At 39.6% G+C, this 18,953-nt stretch overlaps 5 protein-coding genes across 6 annotated transcripts; 4 read left to right on the top strand and 1 right to left on the bottom strand.

The window, feature by feature from the left end:
* The first annotated feature begins 363 nt into the window (after nt 1–363).
* LOC135345513 (uncharacterized) lies at nt 364–2,032 on the top strand. The gene is made up of 4 exons (XM_064542930.1): nt 364–715; nt 850–915; nt 1,016–1,044; nt 1,099–2,032. The coding sequence occupies exons 1-4, from the start codon at nt 437–439 to the stop codon at nt 2,030–2,032; spliced, it is 1,308 nt and encodes a 435-aa protein (XP_064399000.1). The 5' UTR covers nt 364–436.
* A 1,286-nt stretch (nt 2,033–3,318) lies between these two features.
* Nucleotides 3,319–5,426, top strand: LOC135345512 (uncharacterized). The gene is made up of 3 exons (XM_064542929.1): nt 3,319–3,679; nt 3,935–4,854; nt 4,959–5,426. The coding sequence occupies exons 1-3, from the start codon at nt 3,319–3,321 to the stop codon at nt 5,424–5,426; spliced, it is 1,749 nt and encodes a 582-aa protein (XP_064398999.1).
* Nucleotides 5,427–5,448: 22 nt separating this feature from the next.
* LOC135345511 (uncharacterized) lies at nt 5,449–7,505 on the top strand. Its single transcript, XM_064542928.1, has 5 exons — nt 5,449–5,464; nt 5,517–5,612; nt 5,686–5,984; nt 6,186–6,230; nt 6,309–7,505. Exons 1-5 carry the CDS (start codon nt 5,449–5,451, stop codon nt 6,318–6,320), a joined length of 468 nt encoding a protein of 155 aa, XP_064398998.1. The 3' UTR covers nt 6,321–7,505.
* A 339-nt stretch (nt 7,506–7,844) lies between these two features.
* On the bottom strand, nt 7,845–11,274 carry LOC135345387 (uncharacterized). Of its 2 annotated transcripts, none has more exons than XM_064542814.1 (7): nt 10,799–11,274; nt 10,446–10,517; nt 10,259–10,390; nt 9,407–10,198; nt 9,247–9,360; nt 9,027–9,155; nt 7,845–8,877 (listed from the first exon to the last, which is right to left on the bottom strand). In XM_064542814.1, exons 1-6 carry the CDS (start codon nt 11,145–11,147, stop codon nt 9,103–9,105), a joined length of 1,512 nt encoding a protein of 503 aa, XP_064398884.1. In that variant the 5' UTR covers nt 11,148–11,274; the 3' UTR covers nt 7,845–8,877; nt 9,027–9,102. The 2 variants fall into 2 exon arrangements, with proteins under 2 accessions (XP_064398884.1, XP_064398885.1); XM_064542815.1 differs by having other exon boundaries at nt 9,247–9,357.
* A 6,056-nt stretch (nt 11,275–17,330) lies between these two features.
* Nucleotides 17,331–18,609, top strand: LOC135345510 (uncharacterized). Its single transcript, XM_064542927.1, has 2 exons — nt 17,331–17,372; nt 17,530–18,609. Exons 1-2 carry the CDS (start codon nt 17,331–17,333, stop codon nt 18,499–18,501), a joined length of 1,014 nt encoding a protein of 337 aa, XP_064398997.1. The 3' UTR covers nt 18,502–18,609.
* The last annotated feature ends 344 nt before the right edge of the window (nt 18,610–18,953 follow it).

Genomic DNA, 18,953 nt, shown 5'->3' with positions numbered 1-18,953 from the left:
AGCAACATCAAGAAGTGTTGAGAGTGCTGGTCGAGTGCGATGAAATATTTGCCAACATTCCAACAATCAACGTTTGTCTAATTTCTCAGTCAGATGAACACATACACAGGATAACAGATGCAATGTCACCAAGTGTAGGTAAAACATTCCTCAATGATTTTGACCGCACATGCATGCATGCATGTATAACATCGTGCTCGCAGATGAATCCACCAGTACTCAAAAAGATGGTGGAAATTCAACAACTGATGCATCTACAGTGGATGCTCCCAATTCCAGCTTATTATGTAGGTTGATATGCTCACTGGTATAATACCAAAGGCGTATAATTATAAGAGAGCAGCTCACTATCTATAGTGCACATTCATCCGCCCACGCTGTTTCGCTATTGCTGCCCTCTCTTCTTTTATATGCCCTTGATAATGTATATTCGTGCATGCATGCAGATCAAAGCCGGGCTAAACTGCATGGCCGTACCATACGATCAAGAAATGTTCGGGGTGATGATTCAGAGTCAAGTCAACCAATAATTATTGATGAGACAACAGATTCCGAGTACATTACAAATCCTAGAAAGGATCCTCCACATGTTTGTTCTCCTGTAAAGAACTCTACTACCTTGCCGCGAGGTTCAGAAGTCATAAATGAACTCCGCACACAATTCAATGATTCAAACTCTGATAAGGATGGTCTTATAATTACTGATTCAAAGCAGGTAAGATGTAGTAGATAAATGTTTGCGGTTCTCCCACAATTAATTGCACAACTGATGTGTGACAAATAATTATGATCTAAACTTTAGTAGCCAGTATAATAATACTGGTGATACTCTATTAACTGTACATGCAGCAGGATACCATAAAGGCCAGATGCCTCGACTTTGTTAACAACCACAGTGACGTTTGGATGTCCAAGGTAATTACATAATTATAGCTATTGCACGCATGCAGTGTCTGAGGCTAACCTCATTTATAATAATGTACATTCCCTTTCATTGGACTATACTATTATATAGATACTGTGTCGATGCTGCACTCCGACTACAATCCATCCATCATTCGATAAGAATCATCCAACTCCACGTCGCTCATTTTTTACTAGCAAGGAGAGGAGAAAATATAATAAATTGTTTTTCTTTTATATGATTACTATCTTCACACTCATTTTTGCTGTTACAACAATCTTCACCACAATACTCATAGACCAAGAATCAGAAAGTTTTGATGGTTCAGTACATATCACTCAACTGATCCAGCAATCAGTACTACCTATAGCTCGAGTCGGACCGAATGTAAAGCAGCTAGCAATCAATGAGATCACTAATACTAACATCTCAATTCACTTCAACATCAACAATTGTGATGATATCAGAAAAGAAAATACCACAATATACGAGGAAGGAATACTCACTCCAGAAGAAAATACTCCAATTTATGAGCTCTATGCACCATATAACGTTTCTCTGAGGTTGCAAATTCAAGTAGCAGCAGACTATAAAAGCTCGGAATGCCCAGTTGTTTTGGTAGTTTTTGACAATGTCGATGAATACAAATCCTTTTTGCACAATGGATCTTGGATGTTCACCTATATGGAGTACTGCATTAAAAATGATAATTACCCGATCGGTATCATGCTTGCAGAAAATAGTTATTATTTTTTTGGCGTCCATTTTAAAGCCAACTCACATGTCATGAGCAACATAACATATCGTATCAATGGTCGGAATGAGGAATACTCAACTAGCTCGTTTACAAGCCTTTGCTCAATAACAACTATAACAGAGTGCAATCACAACTTCGACAGTTTTGTGAACAGACCAGAATTGTGTATCATAGGAGTTGTTCCCAAACGAAACACTAGTGATGTAGTAAGGAAATCAGAAATCCAGTATTCGTATTCAATATTCTCATCATTTGCTTTGTGGCTACTACTGATACTACTGATTACAGTATTTGTTCTGTTGCTTTTAGTGCCCGTGGCAATCTTATACATTAAGAAGCTAAAAAGTAGCAATAGAGTTCGTGTCATGTAATTAACGTGAGTATATAGAACTGACATTGATATAAAATTAACTCAAGAAAAAACGAATGGAGTTGCTTCAAAATTATTTGTACATGTAGGATTTGTACCATTTTTATAGAATTATTAAGAATTGCTGTTATTTACAACTTCATACCACTCAAGCAGCCGATGGATCATACGGTCACTGTTCACTGTTCCATCATAACCCACTCCACGCCCACACACTACTCGCCTCCACACGCTCCATCTCAACCTCACTGCTAGTAACAAACAGAGGAGATGTCGGCAAATCTTGACTGATCAAGAAGACGAACCAAAGAGGCAAGAGAATCAAAGAGAAGACAAAGAAGTTCTGGTTATAGACGAAACGGGTGAAAACTTGGGTATACTCTCAACAGATATGGCCGTACAAATGGTCAGAGGATTGGAAACTTGCATATTTATAGAAAGGAAACAATCACTCGGATGCCCTCTACAATTATACTGATTCTGATGTATTTGTGATGAGGTATAATACAGCAAGTCCACCAGCTTTCATGTACATGTAATTACAATCCGTCACATTGAGGCAATAAATTGCATGATGCTTGACTGTAGGGGATTTCCCTAGCTTGTAGTCAGAGGAGGCTGGAACACTTGACTGCACATACATAATTATAGGCCCTGATAATATTGTAGTGGTTATGGAGGAGTAGTGTTTGTGTTCAGCTAATGAATGTCATTCTAAGCATGCAGGTGTGGCATCTGCTGTAGCAAGTTATCTGCACAGTTCCGGTCTTGACAAGCACCTCGGTGTCTGTATAATTAATATCATCGACAGAGAAATTCAGTCGGAGTGAACTTGGACCCCACCTCAACTGACGTCTCTATTTAAAACTTAAAGAGTGTGTACAGAAGAGTTCCAAGAATCGAACAATCTGATTGGACGTTGTCAGCTATAGCTAGGAGTATTAGTGATACTGTGAGACATGTCCTAACTATTTTATTGAATTGTGCATTCCACATGGAGCCTTTATGCAACATGCATGTGCAGTGCAGGTGTAGCAGTGAATAAGCTCTCAGAGTCAATCTCATGACTGCATGACATGTATTGACAATCCCCTGTAATGAATATACTATACTCTTTTTGGGATATACTAATAGTGTGCATTGGAGCTAGCTACTCCATTAGAATCTCTATATCAATCTGGCAAAGACTGTATGCAAGTGAGTAAGGTATTTATATTATTGAGACAACATTATTTTGATAAATACAAGAATGCTTCACTTGCATGGCAGGTCTGTGAGAGGTGCAATATGACAACAAATATTGGTTACGATGTATTAGTGAGCTGCAACGAGCAGCTAGTTGCTGACTTTGCTTCAGATCCAGGAGGACTCGCTGGAGTTATGTTTCAAAACCATCTGATATCAGACGAAACAAATCAGAAAATCATTCAGCTTGACAAGACGAATACGGATAAAGCCAGGATGCTAGTGGTTGTATTGCAGGCAAAAGTAAAAAGTTTTCCGGGAACTTACGATAAATTCATTACAATACTTCGGGAAAGGAATGAGCGACATGATGACGAGCTTCTCTCAGTACTTACAGATAAGTACAAGGAGTTAGAAGCTGTAACAGACAGACATCAGACAGTTGATGAAGCAAACTCAGCAGGTATATATGTATATGTGTGTGTGATCCATGCAGTAGCTGTAACCAGTAGTTTATGCTATAAAATGTGCATGCGTATACCGTAAGCCAAAAACACACTTGTATTGCAATTGCATGCAGAAACTGAAGTTCCAGTAGAACTACAGAGGATTGTTGCTATAAATGCAACTATAATAATATAAAGTTATACCATTGTACATAATTATCTTGGAGTGAGATTTAATTACATGTGCCTCCAATAAATGTTCGCTTAAGCAGGTGGAGAGTTAATACCAAGATCTGCCAGTACAAGCTCATCTGGAACTGGATCACTCACGACTTCTGATCATCTGACATTTTTTAACTTCCAATGCGGCTGTGGAGAGTGTACCATCTTGGGTCATGTCACTGGCAGAGATAAGTGTTTAAGCTCCAAGCCACCTCAAATTAAAAGATGCACTCGTGATACTGCTTGTAGTGATACAGTATCACCGACAGAAATTTCTGTAAGCTTCTTCATGAAAGCCCTAAATAAAGAAACTCGCAAAATCCATTCGAAATTTTGTAGCTTACTTACAAACACGATTATAAATCTTGAAAAACAAGAACAATATGATCTCACGCAATACGTTCAGAAGTTGTTAACACCACAAGGTTCATATTTTAGCCAAATTTATCGTAGCCCTTCTGAACAGATTTTGCTCTGTGATGCTATCAGCTTTAATGATTTAATTGAGTTTCTACAGAATAATTTCTGCTCTTGGTTCAATTACTCACTAATATCCGAAATACGAAAAGAAAATCTTTTCCCATATGAGGATAATGAAGCATTACACAAATATGAGCGTTTGTTTCAGCAATATGTTAATCGACGATGTTTTCTATTTGTTGATGACTTTGGCCCTGAACCGTCTCACATTGAATCAGTGGAGATAACATGTAAGGTTGATGTTGATTTTCATACAATCACCTACGATCAAATTCAAGAATTGAAGTTAGTATTTATAGAATGCTGGGAACAAGAACTACCACACCAAGTTCTTAATTTGAAGCATGTTCGAGAAGGCTGTACAGAGCTGGTGTTCCGAGTTCCAGCATGTTTTAGTCATTTATACAGCCAATTGAGTCCTAAACAGATGCAGCACCTGAAAGAAAATGCATTCATTGAGGTCAAAATTGGTCAACAAGTATTACTGAAGGTGATAACTATATTCATGTTAGACTCGTACTAAATTGCATGGTGTTTGTACCCTATACAGCTAGCTAAACAATGTGTTCGTATTCTAACACGTACACTTTACAGGCAGAAAGTAATTCAACAAAGAAGCTGCTAAAAGCGTTTAGCCAAGATGGTGGTGACCCGACTTCTGCCTTAGCCTCACTGATAGGGTTTGATCCGACAGTTGATGTGAGTTCAATCAGGGACAATAATGGAATGACCCTCCTCCATCTTGCCTGTCGCTGGGACTGGTCAAACTGGGGACTCTTAGTCACCCAATTGGTCGAAACACACCACCATAAAGTCTCAGTTGTGAATGAAGATGGAGACACACCTCTTCACATAGCTGCTCGATTCAACAATGAAGGAGCTGCCGAATATCTTCTTGAGCTCAGTGATGTCAACGCTAGAAATAACGATGGATTAACTGCCTTTAACATTGCACATCAAAAGCAACATCAAAACGTTTTGAGAGTGCTGGTCGAGTGCGATGAAATATTTGCCAACATTCCAATGGGGAATTTTAGAGGATATTCACAGGACAAGCATTAACTCACTGACAGATGCATTGCCAATGGCTCTAAGTGCAGGTAAAATGATTTTGACTGCACATGCATTCATGCATGTATATTATGCTTACAGATGAATCCACAAGTACTGAAGAGGACAGTTGCAATTCAACGACTGGTGTATCAACAGTGGAACGTACCTCACCAGCAATCAGTGTCAGTTTACCACGTAGGTTGACATACATACTCACAGCTCATTATACACACTGTGATATAATAATTGCATGCACATGCATACACAGATCAAAGCCGGGCTGAAAGGTATGGCCATACCATACGATCAAGAAATCTTCGGAGTGATGATTCAGAGCCAGATCAACAGTATACTTCAATTGATCAGACAAAAAATTCTAAAGCTTCAGAGTGCATTAAAAATCCTACAATTCCTGAAAAAAATCCTCCCACATACAATCCACCTCGTTCTCCAGCAAAGACTTCTCTTCAACGGCAATCTATACCCCGAGGTTCCATTCCCGATCTCCACACACAACCCAACGATTCAGACTTGGATGGCCTTATAAATTCAAAACGAAAACATCAGGTAAGAAGTAGCATTTATTATGTGTATTGTAGTTATAAGACCACTGGTCGTTGATTTGTTAGACACCTTGCTGTGATTGCTAACTATAGCTATAATCTTACTATAGTCTATGCTTGCTTGATCTACTATTAGCTAAATTAATTCTAGTGGTATCTTAAAACTGTTATTGTGGTATCTCTATAATTAAAACTGTTATTGCAGTGGGATACCATGAAGGCCAGCTGCCTCTGTCATGTTTGCTTCAAGGTGAATACAAGAGCTAATGGCTATTGCATGCAGTGTCTGGTGTATAACTTATAACGTATCACATTTGAACCTATACAGATATGTCAATGACATACTCTGAATATCAGTGAGAGGAAAACAGCTTCTAAATGTTTGTGCTTTGTTATGAGTGTGTTATTCACAATGGTAATTTTTGCTTGTGCACTCTCCTTCACGATACTCAACGACCAAGAATCAAAACCTTTTGGTGGTTTAGTACATATCACTCAACTTATCCAGCAATCAATACTACCTATAGCTCGAGTCGGACCGAATGTAAAGCAACTAACAATTAACGAGATCACTAATACTAACATCTCAATTCACTTCAACATCAGCAATTGGGTTTATGAGCTCTACACAGAATATAACGTCTCTCTGAGGCTACAAATTCACTTATCAGCGGACTATAACAGCTCAGAATGCCCGGTTGTTTTGGTAGTTTTTGACAATGTTGATGAATATAAATCATTTTTGAACAATGGAACCTGGATGTTTACCTATATGGAGTACTGCATCAAGAACGATAATTTCTCAATAAGCATCTCGCTCCAAAAGAGTAGTTATTATTTTATTAGAGTCCACATAGAAGAAAATTTGAACGTCATCAACAGCATATCATATCGTATTAATGGCTGGAATAAGGAAAATTCAAAAAATTCTTTTACAAGCCTTTGCTCTATGATATCATCCACAACAGTATGTAATGTCGTATTTGATAGACACATTCCTGTAACACCGGAGTTGTGTATCATAGGAATTGTGCTAAAACGCAATTTTAACAATGGAGTAAGGGAAGTGGAAATACTGTATTCGTACTCGAACTTCCTATATACAGAAGAACTGATAATTTTACTCTTGATAAGTTTATCTCTAATCCTTCTTCTGTGGTTATTAGTGCTAGTCTTTCTAGTCTTGTACAAAATAAAAACCAACACCAAGTTCACAACAAACTCACTTCAAATCAGTCCCAAGCGACATCGTAGCTTTCGGAATTCAAATTCATTCGAGTCACAAATTTAGTATCTATGGTTTGAACAAGATCTGTATTGTAGTATCTGTGTGTGGTGTTGAGTTGTCCTATTAGATTACTAGTGTAACCTAGTATATAGTTACCACGAAATTTTTTAAATGTTTTGTGTAGAATTCTAGAATATTTTGCCACAGTGGATCTCCTCATAGTTATTTCACAAAGTGCATGTTGAACACATGGTAGTTGTCACATTCTCCATTTTTTTTTTTAACTTTAGCTCAAGAGTGTTACGGAAGAGAAATGGAAGAGGAGGTTAATGGAAACAAAAGTCTTATAAAATCGGCCTGGGGACGTGGCTATGACAGGAAATGTAGGCTACACTCTAAAATCCATCCAACATGATCTCTAGCTACTTTTGTTTCCATTAACCTTCTCTTCTTCTCTTCCATTTCTCTTCCATAACACTCTTGAGTTAAAGTTTTGGTTCAAACTAATGATCGCATAATTCAGTAATTTTCCCTATAATTATAATTTACACCTCAAACTTTATAGTAACCTCTTTCTAACGTAATACTTTGTGAGCGAAGCAACATGTGCTTGACCCGGGCATTTTGCACTGCGGCTTGATCAATCGTTATAGTAAAAAGATAAAAAATAGCAATCATAAGTATGACGTAATTAGTTGTGTGCTGCCTGATGCTGCTGAGGTGGTAAACTACCATAAACCCATAGAAAACAGCTCAGAAAACAAACCCATAAACAAGATAACATTAAAGGAATAAAAAATAAAGTGTTGGTTGCTGTATCTGAGTTGAGAGCAGTGGAATACTCTACAGTTGCTCTTCTTATTCCAAATGGTGTATCAGTATATATAGGTGGCACAGAACCAACAATACAAGTTTGCTGGTTGGAATTCGGAGAAAATTCACAACTTAAATCATCAAGAGAGCTTATAAAGCAGAAAGTGTTTCCTTTTGTAATGTCATATTGAAGAATTCTCCCACGAAAGTGTACAGTAAAAGTAGTAACTTCAGTCGGAATGTCTGTGTACAAACCAATATAGTAGTACGATGTTTTGTTGAAAATTAAACTGATCTTAGTTTGTGATTTTCCGTTAGCAATGAAATCCATAAAATAGTAATTGTCCAACGAAGAGCTTGAAATGAAATTTAAGTAGTTTCTAAGATTGTCAAAAACAACGAGAGCCGTAAAAGAATTTGTTGAGGGCACATTGGTGGTGATATCTACAGTAAGTGTAGTGTTTCCTACCAGATATAACTCAGTAACAGGCTTGCTCTTGATAGTTGGAGAGCCAAAGTTTACAGTCATTATCTCATTGATCTCGACGCCTATAAAGGCAGTTGAAGAAGAACAATCGCTTAACTTATAGAAGATAATGGTAACTAAGTCTGTTCCACTAGTAATTATTTCTGAGAGCCTAACGAAGTTAGTCGATGGATCCTGTATTGCGATTAGTGGAATGGATTGCCGGTGAATTTGTACCACATCAGTAGTACCAACAAGTGAATAGCCATCGTACAATACTGCACCGCATATTCCAAGAATTAAAGAGACAATAAAACAACAACAGCAACTGCATACACATACTATATATGTATTTTCGCAACACTCATCATTTTGTGTTGTATTCTGCTCCTGTTTAAGATCAAAGAAGAACATAAATTATTGTGTCATAAAAAAACTACATAATGTAGCTATTATAATTATAGCATAATTTTATATGAATTAATTCTTGCATTAATTCCTTTTCTAAAGTATCATGCATTACATGCAGTACAGTGTACCTCTGTATGTGAAGGTTGCAACATCGGTAGTTCATCGCTTGCATTAGAGTAGTAGTCAGGTATTTCCTGTTCTTCATTATCTGCTAGAATTACGAAATTCTGAAGCCCTAGGGTATTTCCCATACTCTCCTGCATCAAGTAATAACCGTACATGCACCTTTCTTACGATATAAAATATCTCAGTATAATTATGAATGTTGAACATTTGGTAGTACATCACTTGCATTAGAGTAGTCGGATGTTTCCTGATCTTCAACATCAGCTGGAACAGTAACATTCTGAGTTGTGTTTATGCTCTCTTGTTGAATATCACGTTGAAAGATTTCTCTACCTTCTGTGGAGTAATGACACTTAACACGTATAATTAGCTACTCACTTACCTTTCTTTCTTATTTGAATATCCACAACATTAGTGGGCTCCCCACGTATGTCAAACTCGTCTGACAGGCTTTGAATATCAATAATCAAATTATGAATCTTATCAGGTTCTTTTGGAAGAGGTAACATGTTTTCTTTAATGCGGTCTACTATTCTAGTAATTGTAACTTGATTACGATTCTTCAATATCTTGTGAAGCATTTTATGCAAGCAATAAGAAGTGAACGGTTGGCGAACGTGATTGTTACCCTCCATGCATTCTGCAAACTGGATCACCATTTGAAGAGCTGAGCCATCGTAATCTTGTGGTTGTGGTTGGAGCTGATTCATTGCAAGCAATTCTGAGTATGTATGACCGCATGAGCTACCTTTTCTAGGATCAACTCGTCCTGTTGCTAGAAGTTGTGCCACAGTTTGTTTGTCATTTTTCTCAAGGGCCATTCTCAGTACAGTGTACTCGTACTTGTTGATTGCGTCAGGATTACAACTCGGTAGACTAAGTAGGTACTCTACGGATGGGAGATTGCCACATTGATATGCCTCATGAAGGGGTGTGTTCCCATCTTCATCCACTGCTGCAACATCACAATAGTGATTTTCGACAAGGCTACTCACAATGTGGTACCAGTCCACCCAGTTTTTGCGACAAACAAGATGAAGGAGAGTTTTGCCGTCTGCATCAGACACACCTCTCAGATCAATGGACTGACTTTTAGCCTGGGATAAAAGCTCAATGACTTGTTCAATTTCTCCACTTTGGAAAGTTTGTAGCAATCGTCCTCCAAATGAATCAGCTGTATAATAATACATCAGTCAGTCATAATTGTTATAATCATATTAAATGTATCACATACCAGTGGGTGCTACTTGTCGACTTGTTGCAGCTGCTCTGAGGTCCGCTCCCACTTCAGTGTCATCAGGAGGGTGCTCTAATGGATCAGGTAGTGTTCCTCCATCTCCATCGTCCATGGTAGGTAACTCAAAAACTACACAAGAAGAAAAGAATGGACTCTAACACTTGGTTTGAGATAGTTATAATACCTGACCCAGCTTCTTCAGTCACAGCTAACTCGGGTAATGGCTGTAGTAGGCTCATTGGACTGTTCTCATAGCCTGCAAAGATTTTAGAACCATGAGTTGAGTTAGGCCTCCATAATAATGTTGTTAAGTACTATTAAAAGTTATGCTTTAGAGGCGATATTAAACTTCAACCAGGTAAAAGTTATGCAACCACATAAAGCATATGAAGCCATAATTGGCCACATAACTTCCTGCAGCTGGTCCTACATGATGTAACTCAATATCTACGATGTCATCCATGCATGTACTGGCTAATATCACATGGCAATCAAATGGACCATGAGTTGGGTTTTTTGGGGGGCATTACAACTCACGGTTCTCTTCCATTCTTTGACTTTGATCGCACTGCTGATGTTGTCTCTGTAATGCATCCTTGAGTTCTTGTACACCAGCCTTCGTAAAGCCACCAGCTGCTTCAAGAGCACTAACGAATGAATGGAAAACCTGTGGATCATTTTTTATCTGAAGTAGCACAGCATCAAGTATTCGTCGGGCTTTGTCACCAGCATCATGAGTGTCATTCCTAAGATAATCGCGATCATCCGGTGCTAGGATCTCGAAAGGGAGTAAATGATCACAGACATCTTTAGGGGACTGCTTAATACAAGTAAGAAGACTGCTGTGACAGTCCTTGAATGCTTTGTACTCAGCTGATTCACACATTATACTTTACAGTGAGAACACATACTAATTTTGTATAACTAAACAAACACAGCCGTCATGCACAGGAAGTCGCTTGTATGGATAAAGTCTAGTCTGGGGCCAGACCTCTTTCTCAGAGGGGGGAGGGGGAAGAGTCAGGGGCGTAGCCAGACTTTTGAGACAGGGGTTTCTGCAGAAAAATCAGCGGCGCGATAGCGAAATTTTGTGGCCACGCCCACTTCCGGTACCACACCTACTGTTATTGACTATCTATTGTTCATGACTTTTTTTACATGTTTGTGAGAAGCTAGCTAGCTATAGACGTAACATACTAGGCATGCAGGTGCCAATTGTGTATTGCTAGTCTAGCTGAGCAACAATTAAATGTCATTTACCTGAGAGGTTTCATGTGGCTGAGATTGTTCTAAACTTGTACACTTCCTGAATAAAGTTGTGCTTAGAGCTGAGTCTGAGAATACTGGAGCATTCAGGATTGATACTAGATCTAGAACTTAAGTCTTAGTCTTCTTTGTTTGAGGTAGCTAGCTAGCTGAGACTAACTAGCTGAGACAAAGCCAAAGTGAAACGCTTCACGGTGCTGCTCTGATTATTGATTTGCAGCCACGTGTGAAAAGATGGGCAGGGCTGCATGATTTCAATTATAGGGAGCCCTGCCCAATTTTCTCAGCAGCTCCTGGGGGGGGTTTCTGGGCAACCAGGAAACAATGGTAGCTACGCCCCTGAAGAGAGAAAGAGGTCTGGAGACTCTTGCAGCACTTCCGTGTGCTCTTGGAATGTCAATAGGGAGGAGACTGTGATATTGGAGGTTATAAAGAAGAGTAGATGTAGCAATACTTTCATTTCATTGGCTGTAATCCAAATTCCACAAAGGCAATACTCGCATTTCATTGGATTAAAAATCACATGACATAGGATATGCATTTCATTGGCTCTGGCCACATTCCGCTAGAGCACACGGAAATGCTGCAAGAGTCTCCAAACCTAATCCTAGCTCTCTTGATTTTGCCCCCGAGCTATTAGGTCTGGCCCCCAGACTAGGATAAAGTCTATGAATACTCTAGTTGCTATATTTAGCTATATACCAATGACGTGGCTCATAAATTGAAGGCATGGTGTATAATTCTCACAATAGTGGTCAGACAATGTGGCTACTGGCTAACGTTATATTAGCTGTACCTTACACACTGAAGCATTATAGATCTTTGGCAATGCGGTGGTACGATTATGTCTAATATCTCATACAACAAGGCACACCTGCAGAGGAGGTTGTCACGATTAAGAGTCATGTATGTGCGCCTATGTTTCGCTGAGTGGGCATTTTTTATCTACTCTCAAACATTTATCTCTCTTGTATAACATCTCCTGTTAGTTTATGAGTCGTAGTAGTTTAACACGCGTGCCTTTAGCAATTAGCCTCTGCAATAACGTTGAGCGTGGGCGGATAATCGAGGCATAATTCCGCCCACGCTCAACGATATTGCAGAGGATAATTGCTAAATCGAGGCACGCGTGTTGTACTTCTTCTGTAGTACAACTATGCTACTCACTTTCTAGTGTCACATTGTTAGCATCATAGAGGGCTACAATCATTTGCAGTATGTTAGCTTATCTAGAATAGCTACCTTTCTCTGTAAGTTTCTGTATATTAATTAATTTTTTATATTCTCCATTTACGCACATTCCTCCGTAAAACATGAGTTGTAAAACATGAGTCATGACCAATCTCCTGGCCTCTGGCACACCTGTGTCCTAGGTATGCATGCATGATTTCTATGATTATGATGATGGTAATTACGCCACAAACATGATTCAGTTATAAAATTATGTCATCATGAACACAATAGTTTGCTCCCTCAAATTACTGCAAGACATTTTGATCACCCAATCTATATAATATGTTGTTAATGCCTCATACTCACCAGTGCGATCATGGTACAGTGGTTTTCCTTACCTTTGCTAGCCTCGATCCCAGGCCGCACTTCCTCGAAGAGTGGGCCTGGTATCGACTGCTTGCGCATGCCCTAATCTTCCGCCGGTATCTGGCGGATCCGGATAACAACGTTTATGGTCAGTAAAACAGTGACGTCACAACAAACGGAAGTGGATTAAAGGAAGTAGATAGAAGGTTCCATTGAAGGTTTCTAGCTCATCTGATAGTATTCTGATAGCTACCCTTAGCCTGCTATGTTAACAAAAGACTCACAGCCAGCAACAGTGTGGATGACAATCGTCTGAACAGAGTGAAAGCTGACAAGAGCCTATATGGACAGGCCACGCCCATCAAATACTAACTTGGTGAAAAGTCTACTATACTACTGCTACTGACTCTATCAGAAAGAAAATAGCTGTACAACAAACCTACAGCTCTGTCTCTAGCTAGCTAGCTAGCTATAATAGCTCTGTGTATGACTTTCAATACTTTGTCAGGATATTTTCGTGATAAATTCAGTATTATTTAGTATTATAGGGCATTTTACGGGAAAATATATCCAATAATTTCGCGCATGCGCAAGCAGTCAGTTAGCAGGCCTTCTCTTCAAGGGAGGCCAGTGAAGGAGGCTATACCTTTGCAGGCTATACTGCAAGAGCTGCAACCACAGTGTAGTATTTTGGTTGGCTTCTGTTATGATTGTTAGTAACAAGCCAACAAAATTACTTGCTATATGTATGGCCTGCAAAATGCAAACTGTATCTGGTTTTAATTTGGCAATTTCAAAACTGCAAAATTAGTGGACCTAATTGCTGTAGTAGCCTAAGAGTCAAATTAAAATCGCCAAAGTCTAATAGCTCACTCGCCAAATAATTATAATAGCCGCTAAATGTTCCAGGTGTCTCATATTTTGTCTGACTGAAGTGATGGTAGCTCTGATGGTAGCTCAGCTAACTTGTTGCTCGGTTCATTGTGGCAAAATGATATGAGCTAAAACTTGTATGTATAGCAGCGGAGGAGGGACTATATTTACTAGGCTCAAAATTGGATATTTCCGAAAGCAGCTTGTTGACCTCAAGCATTATAATTATAGAAGGAGTGCTGTGAAAGTAGAGTAGTAACCCCTTGAGTTGTGTGAAAAGTCTGCAATAGCCAGTATTTTACCCATCATTGATTTTTGTGATGTGTGGGTGGACTAAAATAACACAGACAGGTAATCACTACATTGTGGTTGCTGTGCTCTTGGAGTATAGCCTGCAAAGGGTATGGAAAACCACTGTAGCTGCATAGAGTGGTAATAGATGGAGCATTGCACCTGGTGGTGTGGTAAGTAGCCACACTGGTGCTCAATCATCTAAGATAGACTCATCATAAAATAAATCTAGATTCATCTCTAGGAACAATCAAGAAAAAGACTTCGGACTTTTTAGTGTCAAATTTTCTAGAAAACTTTGACACATATAACTTATGTTCATTTCATATGGTTTGCCCATGCTCTAAATGTCATATATAGGATCCTCTGTTAACTATACTTATCACTCTATAGATTATATAATATACATCAGCTGCTCCAATGTTGGAGTAAGTTTGTCAGCTATTTCCTCTCACCCAATATTTTCACTTAATTTCTTTTGTGCATAGCTGTAAAGTTCACATAATAATAATAATAATAATAATAATATTATTCTCAAATTGTTGTTTTGCCTCTCCGGAGTCTGTTCCTTTTGTTTTACTTTTACACAAGTTGGAGATGTGTGTCAGACTCTGCTTCATGAGCCCCACCCCCAAAGTGCAGCCTAGCATGACGATCTTTACCATTAGAACCTGCCCATGAAAGATGTTCAGCTCCTCATTGTTAGTGATCAGAGGAAGGCCACATGTGATTATCTCATCAATCTTCACCATCTCTCCTTCATCAGCCCATCCACTGTCGACAATTCAACCCAACTTCATACCACTCAAGCAGCCAATGGATTGTACGGTCACTGTTCCATCATAACCTACTCCACGCTCACACACTACCCGCCCCCACACGCTCCATCTCAACCTCACTGCTAGTACTGATGAACAAATGTCACAATAAATATAATAAGACTTTTTACTTTACTGATGCTTTGTAAAACTATACTGTGTTGCTTGCAATGTGTCGATATTATTAATATCAAGATCAATCCTGACGATGGTCTCTATAAAAATCCAGATCACCAAGCACTCCACATGATTGCCAGAATATTGCTATAATATGCTTCTTTCACGTCTGTCTGTTCATCAGGGTCAGTGCATGGCCTGTCCAGGAATAGCTATATTATATATATAGCTAGAGTAAGCACAACAAGCAAGTAGATAATGAGAGATCACAGAGAAACACACACTGAATCACAAAGAACATGCAATGCATGCACTGGTATAGGAACAGAGATGCGCAGGCCCTCTTTACAACAATGAGTATATTATTAAGCACAAAGTTTATTAACTAGATTACTTACTCCAAGTTAGGCCATATATGTCTATATAATTATATATAGGGCCAAATCTACAAAACACAAAAATAGCTAATAAACTCCAATTAATACTAAACAAGTGTCATTAATTAACAGGCAGCTATAATAATATTCTACACATGCAATCAAAGTTAAGTACAAGTTAAGTGGCTGTGCACTATCCACCACACCGACTTCGTCTCTGTAGTGCAGAGTCGAGTTTTTGTACTGCAGCCTTCGTAAAACTACCAGCTGCTTTGAGAGCACTAATGAATGATTGGAAAACCCGTGGATCGTTTTCTATCTGGAGCAGCACAGCATCAAGTATTCTTCGTGCTTTGTCACCATCATCATGAGTGTCATTCTTGAGATAATCTCGATCGTTTGGTGCTAGGATCTCAAATGGGAGTAAATGATCGCTGACATCTTTGGGAGACTGCTTAACACAAGTAAGAAGGCTGCTGTGACAGTCCTTGAAGGCTTTGTACTGGGCTGTCTCAGACATGATGCATATGCCAGTAAATAGATCTATAGACTGGAAACCACTCCCTTTCATATATCTGACCAAAGACAAAGGCTAAGCACACACCTCTCAATTACACATATTAATTATTTCACTTCCTGCATGCATGACTGCATGTAGATAGATCTAGATCTAAAACATAGATTGTCTATAAAGTCAGCGGAGTACAAAGCATTCAACGACTGTCACAGCAGTCTTTTTACTTGTATTAAGCAGTCTCCTAAAGATGTCAGTGATCATTTACTCCCTTTTAAGATCTTAGCACGAGCCGATCGAGATCATAGGAATGACACTCATGATGACGGTGACAAAGCACGACGAATACTTGATGTTGTGCTGCTTCAGATAGAATATGATCCACTGGTTTTTCATTCATTCGTTAGTGCACTTGAAGCAACTGATGGATTTCCGAAGGCTGCCGCGCAAATACTCAACAATGCATTGCTGAGAGGAATGTGTAAAATATGTCATGAGTTGTAGACTACAGACTAATAGTCCGTTAGTGAAAACCCAACTCATGAATAAATTAATGTATCACCATAAAGGAGAAGAGGGCATGCAACTAGCAGGCTGTCTGTAATCAGTGGACTGGACTTTGACCTGACTATTGCAACACCAATTACATTCCTTTTCCTCATATATAACAAGACCACAATGACAAATGATTGGACACATGTATAGCTGTTTGCATAGACCTTGCTAAATCAGCTCACTGATTACACAAAATCACCATACAATATGCAAACAACATGTAGTCCTGAGCAATGATGGCTTCTATAGAACCTTTGAGGGCTAATAACAAAAATGGCTGATCTGCGAGATAAAATTAGACCCTCAAAAATTACCCGCTATATATAAGGTAGTATCAATGGTAGATGCTCTTATCTACTCTTGGTGGTATGGAAACTCACATACAAATTATGGTGAGGATTTAAAGCGGAGAATGAGCTGGGACTAGCTTGCATATACCAGCAGATAATTATACCGTCCACTGCATGTATGGAAAGCAGTGTGAAGACTGAACAGCATGCAAGTCTCAGCATAAAGCGTTAATTGGTAGATCCCTACTGTTCTATGAGTTCCCATAGTCTAGTCTAGAAGCCATCATTGCTCTTTTATTTTTACATGAATGCATGTACATGTATTTATACTTAGCAACATTGTATGGTGGTTTGTGGTAATGCAGTAAATGATTTAGTATTTTGCAATGTCTGTGCAAACAGTACATCTAGCTACATTACAAACATGGCATGGCGAGCAAGTGGTCATACATCTCCCGTACGGTCCCCAATGTAAGCAACCACCTACGAAGTCTAGAGGACACTATCCGCTCTGAATTTTTACCATCCATCACGGGTCATCCACCACCAAACGACTCTATGAGAAAATTGCTGGCACTACCCGCAAGGCTAGGTGGATTAGGAATACCAGACGCCTCCTCCCGCTCAGGATGCTTCCATCAAGATCACCACCCCTCTGATAAACCTAAGGGGTAGTGAACCCACCTACAAAGCCTTTGCGGACCAGATAACTGCCAAACGCGAGATCCAGCGTGACCGAAGGGAGCACATGACGCAAGCTGCATCCACCCTACAAGAGGAAGTAACCCCTGAGCTCTCTAAAGCTATGGACCTCGCAAGCCAATCAGGTGCCTCGAGCTGGCTGACTTCTCTGCCAATCAAGGAACATGGCTTCTGTCTCCACAAGGGTGCCTTTGTTGATGCCATGGCCCTACGCTACGGCTGGACACCCATCAAGACCCCCACACACTGTGCCTGTGGCGCTGCGTTTGTTGTGGATCATATACTTTCTTGCCCACGCGGTGGGTTTCCTTCCCTGCGTCACAATGAAATAAGAGATTTAACAGCGAGACTCTTAACTGAAGTATGCAATGATGTGCAAATTGAACCAGAGCTTCAGGAGATCACCACAGAGACCATGTCCGGGAGAAGCGCAAATACCACCATAGGTGCTAGGCTTGATGTTGCTGCCAGTGGTCTCTGGGGAGGCAGACGCGAGAGAACCCTGATGGACGTCAGAGTCTTCAACCCTTTTGCTCCCTCAAATCGCAACACAACCCTAGACCAATGCTTCAGGAAGCACGAGAGGGAAAAAATCCGTGCATACGGACAAAGGGTGAGAGAAGTGGAGCATGCTACTTTCGTCCCCATTGTGATGTCTGCGACTGGCGGCCTTTCAAAACAAGCTACAAACTTCTACAAACGACTGGCCTCCCTGCTAGCAGAGAAATGGGACCAACCCTACAGCACCACCCTGCACTGGCTGAGATGCTCCCTCTCTTTCAGCCTGCTCAGGTCCGCCATTCAATGCATACGTGGCGCTCGTTCATCAAGAGGCCACGCTATGAAGATGTCACCTGTGGACCTGGTTATAGCAGAGGCCAGCTTGCAGCAAAAATAACAAACTAACTGTTCACCTCATGTACACACTATTTTACATACACTGTTCTTTGTTTTATTATTTTATTATACTATTATTTACTTGCTTCCACCATAAAGGTGTTGTTTACTCCCAAAAAAAAAAAAAAAAAAGCTACATTACAAAACACCTACTGTTGCAAGAACAAAAAGTAATGCTTGTCTTTAGGTTTGCATGATGATGGAAGAGCATGTTTAGCTTTCTGTATAGGAGGACAGGTAACTGGGGCTTAGCTGCCATGATGCATTCTTGCTTTAATTGAACCACAATTGTATAGAACTGTTGCTTTTAGGCTCAAACGTAGGTGTACGAAGATCGAGTCTATGTGCATGCTCTAGCTGTGTGCATACTGCTGTCATACTTTCCATGAAGCCGTTGCACATACACACTTATCTTTTCTAGTAAACTATAAACCACAAACAAGACGGATGAGC

The sequence above is a fragment of the Halichondria panicea genome, chromosome 12 (genome assembly GCF_963675165.1).
Source record: "Halichondria panicea chromosome 12, odHalPani1.1, whole genome shotgun sequence".
NCBI lineage: Eukaryota > Metazoa > Porifera > Demospongiae > Suberitida > Halichondriidae > Halichondria > Halichondria panicea.
This window is presented reverse-complemented; position numbering and strand designations above follow the sequence as displayed.

Bases quoted from the DNA above. Each gene is read 5' to 3' on its own strand.
- LOC135345513 (XM_064542930.1), top strand. From the start codon at position 437: ATGCATGCAGATCAAAGCCGGGCTAAACTGCATGGCCGTACCATACGA. The intron at 916-1,015 runs GTAATTACATAA...ACTATTATATAG, and splicing joins GTGACGTTTGGATGTCCAAG to ATACTGTGTCGATGCTGCAC. The intron at 1,045-1,098 runs AATCCATCCATC...CTCATTTTTTAC, and splicing joins CGATGCTGCACTCCGACTAC to TAGCAAGGAGAGGAGAAAAT.
- LOC135345387 (XM_064542814.1), bottom strand. From the start codon at position 11,147: ATGTGTGAATCAGCTGAGTACAAAGCATTCAAGGACTGTCACAGCAGT. The intron at 10,518-10,798 runs GTGAGTTGTAAT...AAATCTTTGCAG, and splicing joins TCAAAGAATGGAAGAGAACC to GCTATGAGAACAGTCCAATG. The intron at 9,361-9,406 runs GTAAGTGAGTAG...ATTACTCCACAG, and splicing joins TATTCAAATAAGAAAGAAAG to AAGGTAGAGAAATCTTTCAA.
- LOC135345511 (XM_064542928.1), top strand. The intron at 5,613-5,685 runs GTAGGTTGACAT...ATGCATACACAG, and splicing joins AATCAGTGTCAGTTTACCAC to ATCAAAGCCGGGCTGAAAGG. The intron at 5,985-6,185 runs GTAAGAAGTAGC...CTGTTATTGCAG, and splicing joins ATTCAAAACGAAAACATCAG to TGGGATACCATGAAGGCCAG.
- LOC135345512 (XM_064542929.1), top strand. From the start codon at position 3,319: ATGACAACAAATATTGGTTACGATGTATTAGTGAGCTGCAACGAGCAG. The intron at 3,680-3,934 runs GTATATATGTAT...TCGCTTAAGCAG, and splicing joins TGATGAAGCAAACTCAGCAG to GTGGAGAGTTAATACCAAGA. The intron at 4,855-4,958 runs GTGATAACTATA...TACACTTTACAG, and splicing joins GTCAACAAGTATTACTGAAG to GCAGAAAGTAATTCAACAAA.
- LOC135345510 (XM_064542927.1), top strand. From the start codon at position 17,331: ATGGCGAGCAAGTGGTCATACATCTCCCGTACGGTCCCCAAT. The intron at 17,373-17,529 runs GTAAGCAACCAC...CCTCCCGCTCAG, and splicing joins TCTCCCGTACGGTCCCCAAT to GATGCTTCCATCAAGATCAC.